We start from the raw sequence: 15,210 nt of genomic DNA, 5'->3' as shown, positions 1-15,210 counted from the left end.
ATGTGATGCTTAGAACGTCCAGTACCTATAAAGGTTGTTCACTATTGTTGCTTATCTGTCTGTACGTTTCTTCCCTGACTGCTTCAGCACTTTGTGGTCTTGTTTTTTTCTCATTGTCTAGTACTTAATAACGGTGACATACATTTGGACAGTGAACCATGTAGTGCCTTGCACAATTATTAAATTGGCTCCTGTATGCTTTCCCAGCTGGGTTGTGACTTTATGGAAGGCAGTATTTGTGTCTTACTTTGCTTTGTATTTCCTTTAGCCACTAACAAAATGCTGAGCACTAAGCCAACACTAAATATTGAAGATTAATGCTTTACCTCTTGGAAAATTCTAGAAACTGACAAGTCTGAAATCAGCCATATAAATTGTTAGTGCAGGATTTTTTATTAATTTTGAGCTGCGGTGAATGCCAACTGTGTGTGATTTACTAGCCTTTTTGTTTGTTGGGGGGAGTGGAGGAAAGGGAAAATCCTAAAAACCTAACCTGGCATTGTGAAATTTTCATGTGCAAATTAATGCTCTTTCATTTATAAAGACAGACCATAAAACAGAAACTAGCTCTGGTAATATGAATTAATTATTTGTTTACCAGCACTTAATATTAAGGGCATGCCAATAATAAAAATTCCTTATGAGGGAAGGCGTAAGATGAATGAGGATAGAAAGGGTTATTCTATTAAAAAAGCAAGTTGGTATAACCTTGATTGCTCTGTTAGATCAAAATACTGAATTAGCAATAACCCATATGCTTTACTATCCTGATTAAAGATCGTGATTGCTACCAATATAACATCATTCATTTAATTCTGTAATCAAAACTGGAATGGACATAAGTGATCATCTGATTCTCATGCTTTTATTGATGAGGAAACTGAGGTCTAAAGAAGCTGAAATAATCCAGCTCACTAATGGCAGAGCCATAATCAAAGTATGCTCTCCTGATTGTTGTTAATACTAGTAATTATTAGAATATTATACAATTAGACATTTTCTTCTCAAATAAGTTGATAGGTACCATATGCCCAAAGAACACTGTGTTAGATTGTCACACAGCTTGTTTTTTAAACTCCTTTGTGATCCTATTCAGAATAACTTTCAGAGACAGTTATATTTGGTGAACCATATAAAACTAACTAACATTTTTGTGGGTCAAAAATGGCAGACAACTATGGAGAACAGTATGGAGGTTCCTTAAAAAACTAAATATAGAACTACCATACGACCCAGCAATCCCACTACTGGGCATATACCCTGAGAAAACAATAATTCAAAAAGAGTCATGTACCACAATGTTCATTGCAGCTCTATTTACAATAGCCAGGAGATGGAAGCAACCTAAGTGTCCATCAACAGATGAATGGATAAAGAAGATGTGGCACATATATACAGTGGAATATTACACAGCCATAAAATGAAGCGAAATTGAGTTATTTGTAATGAGGTGGATGGACCTAGAGTCTGTCATAGAGAGTGAAGAAGTCAGAAAGAGAAAAACAAATACCATATGCTAACACATATATATGGAATCTTAAAAAAAGAAAAAATGGTTCTGAAGAGTCTAGGGGCAGGACAGGAATAAAGATGCAGACGTAGAGAATGGACTTGAGGACACAGGAAGGGGGAAGGGTAAGCTGGGACGAAGTGAGAGAGTGGCATGGACATATATACACTACCAGATGTAAAATAGCTGGTGGGAAGTAGCCACATAGCACAGGGAGGTCAGCTCGGTGCTTTGTGTCCACCTAGATGGGTGGGATAGGGAGGGTGGGAGGGAGACGCAAGAGGGAGGGGATATGGGGATATATGTATATGTATAGCTGATTCACTTTGTTATAAAGCAGAAACTAACACACCATTGTAAAGCAATTATACTCCAATAAATATGTTAAAAAAAATATTTTACACAAATGGAAGAAAAAAATGGCAGACTATTGGCAGTTTCATATGGATCCATCAAATGGCTAGTAGACTTTTTCTTTTATAATTTTTCTTAATAAAGCAGGAATCCAGATCAAATTCTGATGGTAGGATTGACCATTATTGTGATGATAATTCCATCTTCATTTTGGCCATTCATTTATGAATTATATGATAAAATGATACTGCTGAGATGGAGACCCCTTAATACTACCTTAGTGCCATGTTGTTCCACCATCTTACAGCTTGAATCACAGTACTGGTGACCACGTTTATAAAGTCACACATTGTGTTGCTGCTCATAAAAATTAATGAAACACAAAATTATTTTTGTAAATTAAGGTGTCTTGTGACATTTTTCTTCTTAAAGCTAGATGTCCAAATTTAACTAGGTTTCACTTTGCTCATCTCCATGATACAGTAAACCTCTTTCCTATAAAGGTACTAGAAGTTACAATATTTTCTGTTTAGAATGCTTGGCACTTAGAGTATTAACTACTACTCCTTGAAATCATTCATTGATTCAGAACTTATGTAATGCTCTTGAAAAAAGCTTTCACTAACTTGGAAGTTTAAAATTATGCATATGTGAATTTTTTTTTGTTCATTCTCTATTTAGCCACAGTAGACAGTCTTCTTTACTCTTATCATGCCAGTCAAAACCATGGAAGAATTCATCACTTAATGATGAATAAAAAGAAACTGATGATCAGATAAATGCCCCCACCTGTGGTGGGTTGGGGGGAAAGAAGCTTCACCCTGATGCCATAATCATCTCGGGAAGTCATTTCTACAGGGGTGGCTTACTCAAGATGAGGGACTGCCAGACCTAAAAGGTCAAATGTCTGTTGTATAATACTGGGGAGTTTCAGATGTGGGCACTGTATGAGTTCAGTGCCCCCTACAAATGCCTCTAAGTACAATAGTCTACCCAAACCATGGAAGCAAAGAACAAATGTGAAATACCATGAAATTTTTTTTCATATTTATAAATAGATCACTTATTTTATTATAAAACAGCTGCTCTCCACTTATTAACTTTAAAATTAGGTTTATATGGGTGTCATAGAAAGTAAACGACCATCATCTAAAATCGTGGTCGAGTTTATTTGGAGGAGAGAGAATGTAACCTTGAAACAGGAATTAAAAGTGTCTAGACAGGAAACTTAGAATAACTTTCCTTAAGCAAATTATTTTGTTTTTACCATTTACTGGTTCCTTTACTCTTCACGTTTACCTTTCTTGGTGCGTTATCCTTCGGTACTGCCCTGAAAGAGGCATTTCACATTCATCAGTTTGAATGAGAGAGATTTACACTTCATGTTATTAAAAAAAAAAAGTGTCATGCAGATATTTATAAATTATGGAGTTGCTTTCCTACAACACAAACATCCTTGTTATTTAGAAACTTCAATCCAGAATTTGGGGCTGTAATCTTTTGCTCTGTGAGGGCTCAGCTAGTCAGTACTGAAATTAACCTTTCATTTACAGATAACTTCTGTACTTAGAGAAAAAACTTACCTGTTTCACATTAATTATGTTATCATTTCATTTTCTCGGTCTTTTAGTACCAGAAAGGTTTTCTTTGAGAAGAATAAGAAAAAGTAGTCATGGACGGCAAGAGATTGTCATATCAAACAAAGGGTGGGCACTTCGGAATCCAAAAGGTTCCCTTCTTTCGGCCCTCATTTTTCACCTGTGAAATGGGGATTATACAGTCATCCCTCAGTATCCTCTGGGGATGGGTTTGGGGAGCTCCCACAGATATCAAAATGCACAGATGCTCACGTCCCCCATGTAATATAGTGGAGTACAATAAATACAGTTGGCTTCCATATCTGCAGGTTTTGCATCTGTGGATTCAGCCAACCTAGGACTGAAATTTTGCAGACGGCCAACTGTAGTAGTTTGCTGAGATAGTATTTGGCACAATGCCAAGCCTAGGGTAACTATCTTTATTAGACCATTAAAAAAAAAATCACCTTCAAAGCTGTTTTAAATCTCTCAAGAATAATTAGTCTCGTCAATTTATAGGCACACTTGGTTTTGGACACAAAACAGCATTACCCTCTACGGCCAGGCTCTGAATGGCCTGTGGCTGATCCCAACTCACTCTCAAAGCGTAAGGACTTAGCATCTGTGCAGATGTTCAGAGAAATGTGTGTGTTCCCTTGTCCTCAAGGTTAGTTCCAAAACAAGAGTTTCAAAACTCTTTTATATATAGTGATAGTGATGTTGACATTCATATGCATTCTCCCCTTGTACCCCTTTGCCTGAAAGGAGGCAATGGGTGTATACATCCTGGCGTGTGTTTAAAAATCTTATTACTTCATAGTCATACTTCAAGGGAAGAACAAGTCAGTGCTGGGACTGAATTCTTCAAGCTTAATCTCCTTCCAAGTGAGAGAGGAAAATCTCTGATACTTCATAGAAGACGTAAAGGCTAGCCATAACTGAGGATTTGTTGCAGTCTGGATGTGGGAGTTGGTTCTGTTAAGGAGAAATTTTCCTGCACATTATGCCATATTCATTGCAATGTGCTTTGATGATGAGTAGAAAAAAGAGCATCAGATATTAAAATTTGTAACAAGTAGGACATTGCAGCAAGTCACTAGTAACTTTTCAGACAATTCCATTCAATTTGATAGTCATTCAGCCAGCTTTGAGGTGAGAAGGCGGGTTTGCTTGTGTGTGTTGAGCGCCATCATTGCTGTACCCCTTGCTATCACTTTCCTCTTAGGCTGGGTATGGAATGCAAAATGGAAAATGTTTCACCACAGGATGGACATAAGCAATATAATGCATGCAACTATTTGGAAATGCAAGTATTTCCGTTCTCTTGGAAATGACAGTGTATATACAGTTGACCCTTGAACAACACGGTTTGAACTGCATGGGTCCACTTATATGTGGATTTTTTTTCACGAAATACCTCCTATAGTACTACATCGTGGTTGGTTGAATCTGCACGTGGGGAAGGAACCACAGATACTGAGGGCCAACTGTAAAGGTATACTTGGATTTCTGATTGTGTGGAGGGTTGGCCCCCCCAACTCCCCTCACCCCAGAGTTGTTCAAGGGTCAATTGTATTATATATCTTTCTTGGGTTCTAAATTACCTTTTGGCATCAGACCCTGCTAGCGAGGATATATTGAACTGGATCATGTCAAACTATTTTCTGTTCTTGGAGAATCTTACAATATTCACAGTTTCATGTGAGAAAATTTCCCAGGATAGAAATTATTTTTTCATTAAAAATGGAACCCCTATAGAGGACAAGTGATAAATAGGGAGGTTATTTTATATATAAACCTGTAATATTTGCTACCTCTTTTTAAATGGTAAGTGCTCTTGAGGAAGAAAAATGAATTATTAAAAGTTCTCTAGATTTTAGTTTTCCTTGTTTCTGTACCCATTATGGATGTTTTTGTATTAGATAGAACTATTCACTTAGAACTATGAGTAACAGCTGAAATATTCCACCTTCCTTGAGTGAGACCACACTTCTCTCTTGAAAGAAATGTGATTTTATTTTTAACATTTCAAAAAGTATTGAGTGATTCAGTCACATTTACTCCTCTTTGATCTTGCTTTCTTTTTAAATAATGCTAGTGTGTGGGATCCAAATGAGGGTAATTTAAAACCAGTTTTACATGCAGACACAGCCTCTAATTATGCAAATTTATTTAAAAGGATTTTCATTTACAGTAATGGAAAAGCTTTTACTGTTTTGGGAAAGCCTTAAGCTTTGGGGGAATTTTAGGCATCTAATAACCTGTGAGTACAATCGAATGTTCTTGTGACTGAAGGTCAGTTATTTTCTTATTTAAGTTTTGGATTTTAGTTTTGGGAATTTATTTTAGTTGAAGTGTTTTTTCTGACTCTGCTTTTTTACATCGTGTGTTGATAGAGACTTCTATTTCTCTGTTCTTATTCTGCTTACTTAACATTTTTTGTTTTTTCTCCTTGGGCTTTCCTTAGCTTGGCCATTGTGTAAGTACTTTATGAATTAATAAATTAGGGTATGATGACATTTTTTAGTATTGGAAAATGTTAGTATTATGCTACAAATATCAGTCAGGAGTATTTATAAAATAAACAGAATTGAGCACTGAAATCTCACTTTTATTTTCCATTTTTGCAAATGGAATATTTTTACTATACATTATAATAAGAAGTAGAGATTTTGTTGTAGAAATTTGACTTCTCAACAGAGAAATCACTAACAGCAAATAATGAAATTGTAAAAACTTATGTTTGTCTTCTCAAAAGCATAATTTTTTTCATGCTCTGAAAATCAAATTATGTTCCTTGGAAGTGTTTGCCTAAATTATTTCCTGCTTTAATGTTGACATAGTCTACATATAACATTCACTTCTTCAAATATTAACAAACTGTGACCTGGAACAGTGTTTCTCAAATCTATTTGTGAAGAACCTGGGTGTTGTTTTTTAATTTACAACCAATCATAAACCAGTACTTCGGCAAAAATATAATAAAAATGGCCGTAGCTCCACACACTGGATTCGTAGCCCTGCAGCTGTGGAGTTGGTTGGCCTTGGTTTCCCTGAAGTGTGTAGACCAGCCTCCTGGGGAGGTCTGCCTCTGTGTGACACACCCCGTCAGAGTTCACATCAGGCACCTCACCGTGATCTGCTGTTACCTGAAAAAGTAGAAAGGACTGAAGTTAAACACCCAGCTGAAATACTCCTGAATAAAGCAATTCCAAAGATCTGTGCAAAATTCTGCTTAACATGTAAGCAGCCAGGGAAATTGGCAGGGTTTGGTCCAGAGTACCACAGACATATTTCATCTAAAATAGTGAAATAAGGATTCTTTAAATTTTTACATCAAAACTTGAACAAGTAGAAAGTGTTGTCAATTTGGGATAGAATTTTTACATAAATTTTAATTTTCTTAAGTGAATAGAGAAACTACCATGTTCCTTGGCACATAGTAGGTTCCCAATAAATGAGTTTCTTTTCCCTTATTAGATCGTAAGTTTACTGAACAAAGGGCCACAGCTTGGGAAACTGTATCCTGCACAGTGTTTTACACATAGTAGGAACTCAGATAGTTGCTGCACGGAAAACAAAAATACTCTGACCTCTGTAAAATATGCTTTTGGTTTTATGGGAAAAGATGAAAAGGATTTTATAGGTCTTTACTGTCCCCTTTGGTTGTTTTGCTGCTACATGGTGGAGAGTTATACCTTGAAATCTGTAATAGTCAAATAAAATAGTAGCCGTATCTAATGTATAAAAGGGATTTGTTAGCTTTCCAAAAGTCAGAAATGAAGAAAATTCTTGTGAGTTGACGGAGACCGTCTTGGCAGTGGTGATGCGGGGTGGCCTCTGTCTTCTGTTTCTTTTTCTAAGGATTTTCAGACTTATGTGAGATGGGAAACCATATAATGACTAGTGATTAGCTCTTTACACTGATGATAGCGTTTTTGGAGTTGATAAGTTTTCACTTTTTCTTTGGTGCTAAGTTTGAGACTATATCTCCTATTTTTCATTTTTTTGGCTTTACCCCTCCAGTGACCCCTTTACCTGTTTGGTTTGTGTTTCTCTAGCTGAGATCTGGAGGTGCGCAGGTATTAGAAGGCTGCATCGCCGAAATCCACAACATCACCAGCCTAGACATCTCCGATAATGGTAAGTCAGAAATCAGAGAAGAAAAGACATAGAAATGTTATTTGAAGCAAGTTGGTAAAGGGAAAATAATCTTCTAGCCCAATCTAGATGACACCTTAATAAAATTGTTATTTCACTTCTTGACTAGAGGACCTTTTAATTTAACAGAGTTTATTTATGGAATAATTCTGTGCCAAAGTCTTACTAAGATTTTTCCATGGCCAAAAATGAAAAGTCTATGCAGTAAAACAATTCAGACCAAGAAAAAAAAAAGTTATCATCAATGCATTGATAAAGATCTGAGTCCAACCCTTTGCATGCTTAGTGGTAATAAAATTGAGGTCTTGTTTATTTATTCAGAAACTTGTTTCATTAGCTTTATTTCTACTGGTTATAGTAGCATGTGCATATGAACTTGCATAGACAAGAATGCAGTATGAATTTGCATAGACAACTTTAACTGCAGTTACTTCCCAGTGAGCAGTATGTCAGAATCTTCCTTCACGAAGGGATGGGGAGAGATGAAATTTTCTGCTGTCATACCTCCCCATTCCTTGTTGACTTTATTTAGCCACTGATTGCATAAGAGATTTAGATAAGTCTTTGTGGAGAATGAGTTTATCCCTGTGAAATAAGAGGACATAAAAAGAGGACAAAAAGTTCCTTTGGCGGGGGTTGGGGGAAAAAAGATTAGCATCTCAGGGCTCTCAGGACAGAAAGTCATCCACTGCCTTGCACCTTTGTTTAATTGTGCTGCACCTGAGAATTTATTTATCCACATGTGTGTTGATTCTCCATTTACTCTGATTCTTTCCAGGTTTAGAATCTGACCTATCTACCTTAATAGTGTGGCTCAGTAAAAACAGATCCATACAACACCTGGCGTTAGGCAAAAATTTTAATAATATGAAATCCAAGTAAGAGTTTTGCATTTTTTTATATGACAATGATGAAAATAACCAGCCTCCTGAAAGCTTTTGATTTGATTCCACTGTCCACATCTTTAAAATCTCTTTAGAAATCTGACACCTGTGTTGGACAACTTAGTACAGATGATTCAAGATGAAGAATCAGTGAGTATTATTTTTAACACTCTTGCCTAAAATCTGCCGTTTGTTGCTGTTCTTACTAATTATGTCTGCTGGGTTAATGCAGATATGCTTTCAGATAATTTTATCACTGTATACATTTTCTGTTGTTATTGTTTTTTTTTATTTTTTATTTTATTTTTTATAGTGAATACAGAGAGATGTCAGAGGAGCTAGTTAGAGTAGCAAGTATTAAATTTATTTATTTATTTATTTATGGCTGTGTTGGGTCTTTGTTTCTGTGCGAGGGCTTTCTCTAGCTGTGGCAAGTGGGGGCCACTCTTCATCGCGGTGCGCGGGCCTCCCACCATCGTGGCCTCTCTTGTTGCGGAGCACAGGCTCCAGACGCGCAGGCTCAGTAATTGTGGCTCACGGGCCCAGTTGCTCCGTGGCATGTGGGATCTTCCCAGACCAGGGCTCGAACCCGTGTCCCCTGCATTGGCAGGCAGACTCTCAACCACTGCGCCACCAGGGAAGCCCCCTGTTGTTATTGTTTTTAAGTGCAATAAATATTTATGCTTTAGTACAGTTTTAGAGTGTACTTAAAATTTGCCTACTCTTCACTTTATTCAGCTTATCACTGATTAAAGGAAGATTGTAACTAATAGATGAATAGATGTATACATTGACTCCTAAGCCCATCTTTTAATAAGCCTTACTACTTCCTAGCTTCAGCTAATACAGTAATCTGCAAGTGTGAATTTTTACTCTCTAGTTGACTTTATAACCTTCTGTCATGCTGAGAAACATGATGTTGCTAATTTGAATTTCATCTAGTAATTATGCAGAATTACAAGAGACTAAGAAAGTTATCCCCCATCTTAAACTGTGTCTAGAGCTCTAATAATCCTTCTTATATTTTTATTCCCTTTAGTTGTTCCTGGCTAAGACTCGGTTCAGGGTAAAGAAATTTAATTTCAAATAGTATCCTATTTAGCTGCCCTTAGAAGTGCATTAGGATAAAGGAAGATATTTTATGGACAAAGTGAGAAGCGCTCTACCATTAATTCCTTTCATTGAAACCTGGTGCATCACATCTTATATTTTATTGATGCTCTTTAAGATTTTGTCCCTTTCCTATCTTAGTCCTATTCAGCCACCAAAGAGCTTTTGTGGTTACTAACATCCAAATCAATTTGTATAATGAAGATTCATATTATTCATGTTCGGTGATAGCTACTTTTATAGGTCATAAGAGTGATTTCCTGTATTAATCATGTGAGATATGTCACATTTAAAAAAAGTATCATTTCGGGACTTCCCTGGCGGTCCAGTGGTTAAGACATTGCCTTCCAGTGCAGGGGGTGCAGGTTCAATCCCTGGTGGGGGAACTAGGATACCACATGCCTCGCGACCAAAAAACCAAGACATAAAACAGAAGCAATATTGTAACATATTCAGTAAAGACTTTAAAAATGGTCCACATCAAAAAAAAAAATCATTAAAAAAAAAGTATCATTTCCCATTTTGAATTCATATAGGGTTATAGCAAATTCTACTATAACTGTAAGCTAAATTTTTGGAGAAAGCCATGCGGTCAGGAGAGATGGAGACTGGTACTTTTCCTTGCTTACCCTTGCCCACATCTCTTTGTGGAGCTCTGATCTGGAGGGCAGGAGAAAATTCTGTTGTCCTGCCTCTTCATTGTGTGGATATAATTTCCAACCTGTGGACTAGAAATGAAACTCATTATTATTTAATGAATTCAGACACTTCTCTTTGTCCTCATTTGCTAATAAACCCCATATTTTGTTACTCTTATACTGGGTTATTAAAGTTAGAGTCATAATTAGAATGTAATTTATACTTTTCAGAATTCATGCAGTTTGTTTTACATATTTAATTTGACTTTATACCACCCTGCTGTATTTGAGATTTTGATTTCCTAGTATTGGCCCAGTTTTAAAAGGTTGGGGAAGCCAGTATTGCAGAATCATATTTAATAATCATTCCCAAATATTTGTTCCTTAGCACATATTTTAGGAAAATTTATATGTTATGAAAAATACATTTCTTAATTTCATGTTTTGCTTATTACACGAGGGTCTTCAAACTCTGTTCCTATAATTTTCAAAGTCTCTTACTCAAAGATAATCTTGATATTTAAAGCACACCTAAAAACATATTCGCAGACAGTAAAGTTTGCTACAAAAATGTGAACTCTGTTATAAATTTGAAAAGTTGCTGCTAATAATGTACAGTGAAAAGCCTTTTATGTTCATGTCACAGAAAAGTAGGTGGCTTTTTCAATAAGTAATTACCTTCTTTTTATTTTTTTTCTACTTCTGAATCAGTAATGTGCAAAACTATTTAAAATGATTAGGAGTTCAGTCTTGTGACTATAAAAATTCCACCCATAACTGGCACCATTGGGCTCATGTTTTGGTTTTATGTTTTTAAAGGTTTTTACATATAAAAAGGAAACTCTTTGCTTTTTACATTCTGACCTTGTGTCTGTAGAGCTTATTCTTAGACAGCGTGTGGAATACTTTATTCTCCCGATATTGCACAATATGTTCACTTGGACAACCTAGACGCACGGGCTTCAGTGTCGCCTTCAACTCTAGACAGTGGTTGTCAGGCTGCTGCTCCCAGAGTCTAGGGATGGTAACATTGAAGGGCCAAGATGACAGGGACTCTTGTTCTGAAGTATTACATACAAACCTGTGTTGTGAACAATACAGCAGTATGTGTTTGTCCTTGGAGTCCCTGTAGCAAGGAGACAGATTGTCAGATTAGGCATGTTCAGCTATGAACAGGAATAGTAAGATTTCAAATAGTAATGTTTCCTGGAAGTGCAGTAAATCAAGAAGGGATGACCTTATAAATATGCATGCAATTCCGGCTGTTCTGTTCGCATTAATGGCTCTGCCTATTACTTTTAAGTGTTAACTGGGGTGTATTAGGGTTTGAATATAGTACTGGAATTGGTGCTCTCCAGCTTGGAGACTTGGCAGTTTTCCAGTATTAGGAAGAAGCCGTAATGTGTCATTTTTGTAGGCATTGAATAGAGCTTATTGAAATGATGGGAGATACGATTACAGCTTTTTATTAAAGCAACATTGCTTATATTTTCATTTAAAACATGAAGTTTCCGGAGTCTGAAGCATTTTTCGTTTAGTTTTTTTTTCTATCTACTGGAACGTAGACTCTTAAGAAAATTGAAGCTCCCTCCCTAAACCTGCCTGAGTCTAAGATTATGCAGGCTTTTGGGCTGAGGTTTTAATTGACTTGGCACTTACTATGCCATTTAACCTTAAAAAATTTGATTCTAATTTATATAATATTACCTTTTGATTTTATCATAGATGTATTACGTTTAGAAAACATGATCAAATTTGGACAATAAGAACAATCGCTCGGGAAAACTAGAACCAAATGCATAATACCAGTTTGTGGACATATGAGTCTTGAAACTGTCAACACTCTCATTCTGCCTCCTGAGCCTTTTGGCAGATGTGCCTGGAACAGGTGTTCTATTAGAAGTCCATGTTCAGTGGTTAAGTGGACATGAATACACCCCACGATTTGTGCGGGGGTCCTACAGACCACCTAGGCACATCTCAAGAACCCCAGTCCCACGGGCCACCATGGAACCTGGTCATAGATGATCCTAGAAGCTGCTTCCAGCATCCACCTCCCTGTAATGTCCGAACTGCTTATGGAGTTAGCATATACAATTGTTGAATATGGCTGGGCCAGTGTAGACCACCGCAGGCAACCCAGAAGACATCCAAATCCCCCGGAGAAGTCTTAGTTCTGACTTTTAGAGCAACATTGTCTTAAGTCCTGGAATTTGCACCACCTCATTAATTCAGTTATGGCTGAAATCAGGGATTGCAATTTAAATACCCACAGGGCTAGGAAGGTGACATAAACAAGTGTGAGCTGGGTGTAAGTAGGGAGCCCATTCTTTTTTTTTTTGTCAGATACTCTGTAGGCCAAACAAAACATGCCTCCAGGCAGAGGGCTTTCAGTCTCTGGTTTAAATAGACAGTGAGTGGATTGGCTTGGGTTCACCACACAGCTTACAGTAATGAAAGGGTCACACACACTTGACTTTTTTTTTTTTTTTTAATTTTAAGTGTGTTTTTGATTGGATCTTATAAGACAAAGCTAAGAGTGAGGATCAAAAAGATCTCGGATAAGCCAATAGGGGCAATGTTGTGCAGGAGGTGAAAACACAAAATCTGCAACCGGCCTGTCCGGTTCCTGTTCAGCTACATTCTGTGTGACCTTGGTTGAATCACTTAACCTTTTCGTTTCTTACTTGAGAAGTAGGGATAACAATACCTAATATAATAATACCTAAGTATTGGGTTACTGGGAGGATTAAATGAGTAAATATATGTAAAAAGCTTAAATAGTGGTTAAGTATTCAATAAATGTCAGTTATTATTGATCTTGGCTGGGTTTTATTTTGCATTTACTACTTCTAGTAATTTAGTACTAGTATTCCTCTACTAGTATTTTAAGACGTCATTTTACCTTGCATAGAAATAAAATGGGTCAAGGGATAGTGTTGCCATACTCAAGTGCAGACATTTTTGTGTAGTATTTTTATTTCTTTCTTCCCATCCTCCACTGCAAAAGAGCTGGCATCTGCCACTCTGGGTATCTTTCCACAGCTTCCCTTAGAAGAGAGGTGGCTGATATATTCAGCGTTAAGACACACGCTCTTCATGTTTGACTCCAAAGGTCCAGAACCTTCAGGTCCCATTCATCAGTGTCTTTTGGCCAGAAGTTTCCAAATGAGGCACTTTGTGTTTGTGCGGTGGGTCCCTCCCCTGATGGTTCTCCGTGAAGTGGGTCCCAGCGAGCCGCAGCAGCTCTGACAACACTGTGTGAGCACTGCCTGGTGTTCCCTCCACAGCCTCTGCAGTCCTTGTCCCTGGCTGACTCGAAACTCAAGACCGAGGTCACCATCATCATCAACGCCCTGGGAAGCAACACCTCCCTGACCACAGTGGACATCAGTGGGAATGGCATGGGGGACATGGGGGCAAAGATGCTGGCCAAAGCGCTGCAGATCAACACCAAGCTCAGGTACGCAGGCCGGGCCCTCGGCCCCGAGGAGTGGATGCTGGTTCAAAGGAAGGTCTGGAAGAGGGTCTGACCCAGCAACCGCTGGGGGGCCGGCTGTGTTCGCGTGAGGCCTCAGTTTCCCAGGCGACCAGCTGGGGAGCAGAAGCAACAGCTTCAAGTCTTTTTTCAAAATATGGAGGAGGGCGTTCCCAAATTTAGACACAGTCATTCCTTCAAACTGCTGTCTTAAAGGTTTCCGCTACGAGGCAAACCTGACTGAGAACCATTGCAGTTTCCCATTTCACAGCAGCATTGACAGCTGACTGATGTGTCGGGAAAGGCAGGGGGCAGCAGAGGAGGGGTTTGGGGGCAGAGCTGGGAAGACTGGAGGTATAACACGAGGGGCTTACCTGTACTTGGTTGTGAGCCCAGCGTCTTATCTTCCCTTCCCACTCCTGCGACATAAAGACCTAAAACCCAAGGGATCCATGAAGTCCTCTGGGTCGAAGGCAAGTTTGTACTGGATGCGAACTCTTCTTTTCAGTGGTTTTCATCCGTAGTGCTTCCCAAGCATGGCTTTTGTTAAGGATGAGCTATGCAGTAACCACTTCCCTTAGGGACTAGTTATCTGGTCACCATGTTACCATCCATCGTTCAGAGAGATCCAGTTGCTACCTAGCCCAGCAGTCTGGTGAAGGAAGAGTTAATAATTCACACTGCTCCTCAAGGGCTTTTTCTGGCTGTTTCCCTTGCTTCCCAGTGTAAGGCACAGCCTGCACCTTCTGTCTAAACAGAAGGCAAAAGCCAAAATCAGCAGTTTCTTTGAAGGTCAGTGTGTACGTGAAGAAGGTCGTTGAGGTTAAGAAGAGAAAGCAATTAGAGGTTGTGATCCTGGGAGCGTTCAGACAAATAAAAGCCATTTCATGTGTCGGGTGAATTGACAAATCCTAAAATACTTCTGAAGTATTCACATTCTGAAAGGGAAGTAATACTTTTCTTCCAAAAGAGATTTTGTATTTAAAAAGTAAACCACCTCCTAGGGTAACTGAGGTTTATCATCAGAGTGAACTCAGTTGCTGGGATTGCTGATCATATCATGTCAGGGCAATGATGAAATGTCAGAAAATATGACCACTTTGTCCCTCTAGTTGTTTAGAATAGAAAAAAGTCTCAGTATCTGGAATTCTTTATGTTGGACATGAGACTGTTTAGCCTCTTGTATAAATAGCTTCAGCCTCAGACTTGAATACTAGAATGCTGTTTGGAGACTATGTTGGGAGAATATCAGGGAAATCAGGTTTTAGGGCTTTCTGGCTAGCAAAGCATTAGGTGACTTAATGGTAAGTTAATGTGTGTGCTGTTGCTTTTAAGTATGTTTTTTTTCATAGTACTTGAGCAGAGAATGGCTTTGGAATCTAATGTTGGGGGAAATGCTCATCCTTGCTTTGTTTGAAACAAAGCTGAACATTATTCCTTGCTCGTTGTACTAAAATACCTAGATGGTGTTGCCTATAAGAGATTTATCTGCAATGGG

The 15,210-nt window shown here is 38.1% G+C and overlaps 1 protein-coding gene across 8 annotated transcripts in view; it reads left to right on the top strand.

Annotated features, from left to right (window-relative positions):
- Window positions 1-15,210, top strand: part of CARMIL1 (capping protein regulator and myosin 1 linker 1) — a 319,172-nt gene that overhangs the window by 205,703 nt on the left and 98,259 nt on the right. For all 8 annotated transcript variants that reach the window (XM_082346317.1, XM_082346318.1, XM_082346316.1 and 5 more), the window contains 4 exons: window positions 7,503-7,584; window positions 8,381-8,480; window positions 8,582-8,636; window positions 13,525-13,697. In XM_082346317.1, the coding sequence (XP_082202443.1) occupies window positions 7,503-7,584; window positions 8,381-8,480; window positions 8,582-8,636; window positions 13,525-13,697 (410 nt within the window). The remainder of the gene's footprint in view (window positions 1-7,502; window positions 7,585-8,380; window positions 8,481-8,581; window positions 8,637-13,524; window positions 13,698-15,210) is intronic.

Source organism: Balaenoptera borealis (genome assembly GCF_965194805.1).
Source record: "Balaenoptera borealis genome assembly, chromosome: 12".
NCBI classification, from domain to species: domain Eukaryota; kingdom Metazoa; phylum Chordata; class Mammalia; order Artiodactyla; family Balaenopteridae; genus Balaenoptera; species Balaenoptera borealis.
The sequence above is the reverse complement of the archived record's forward strand: the minus strand, read 5'-3'. Positions and strand labels throughout refer to the sequence as shown.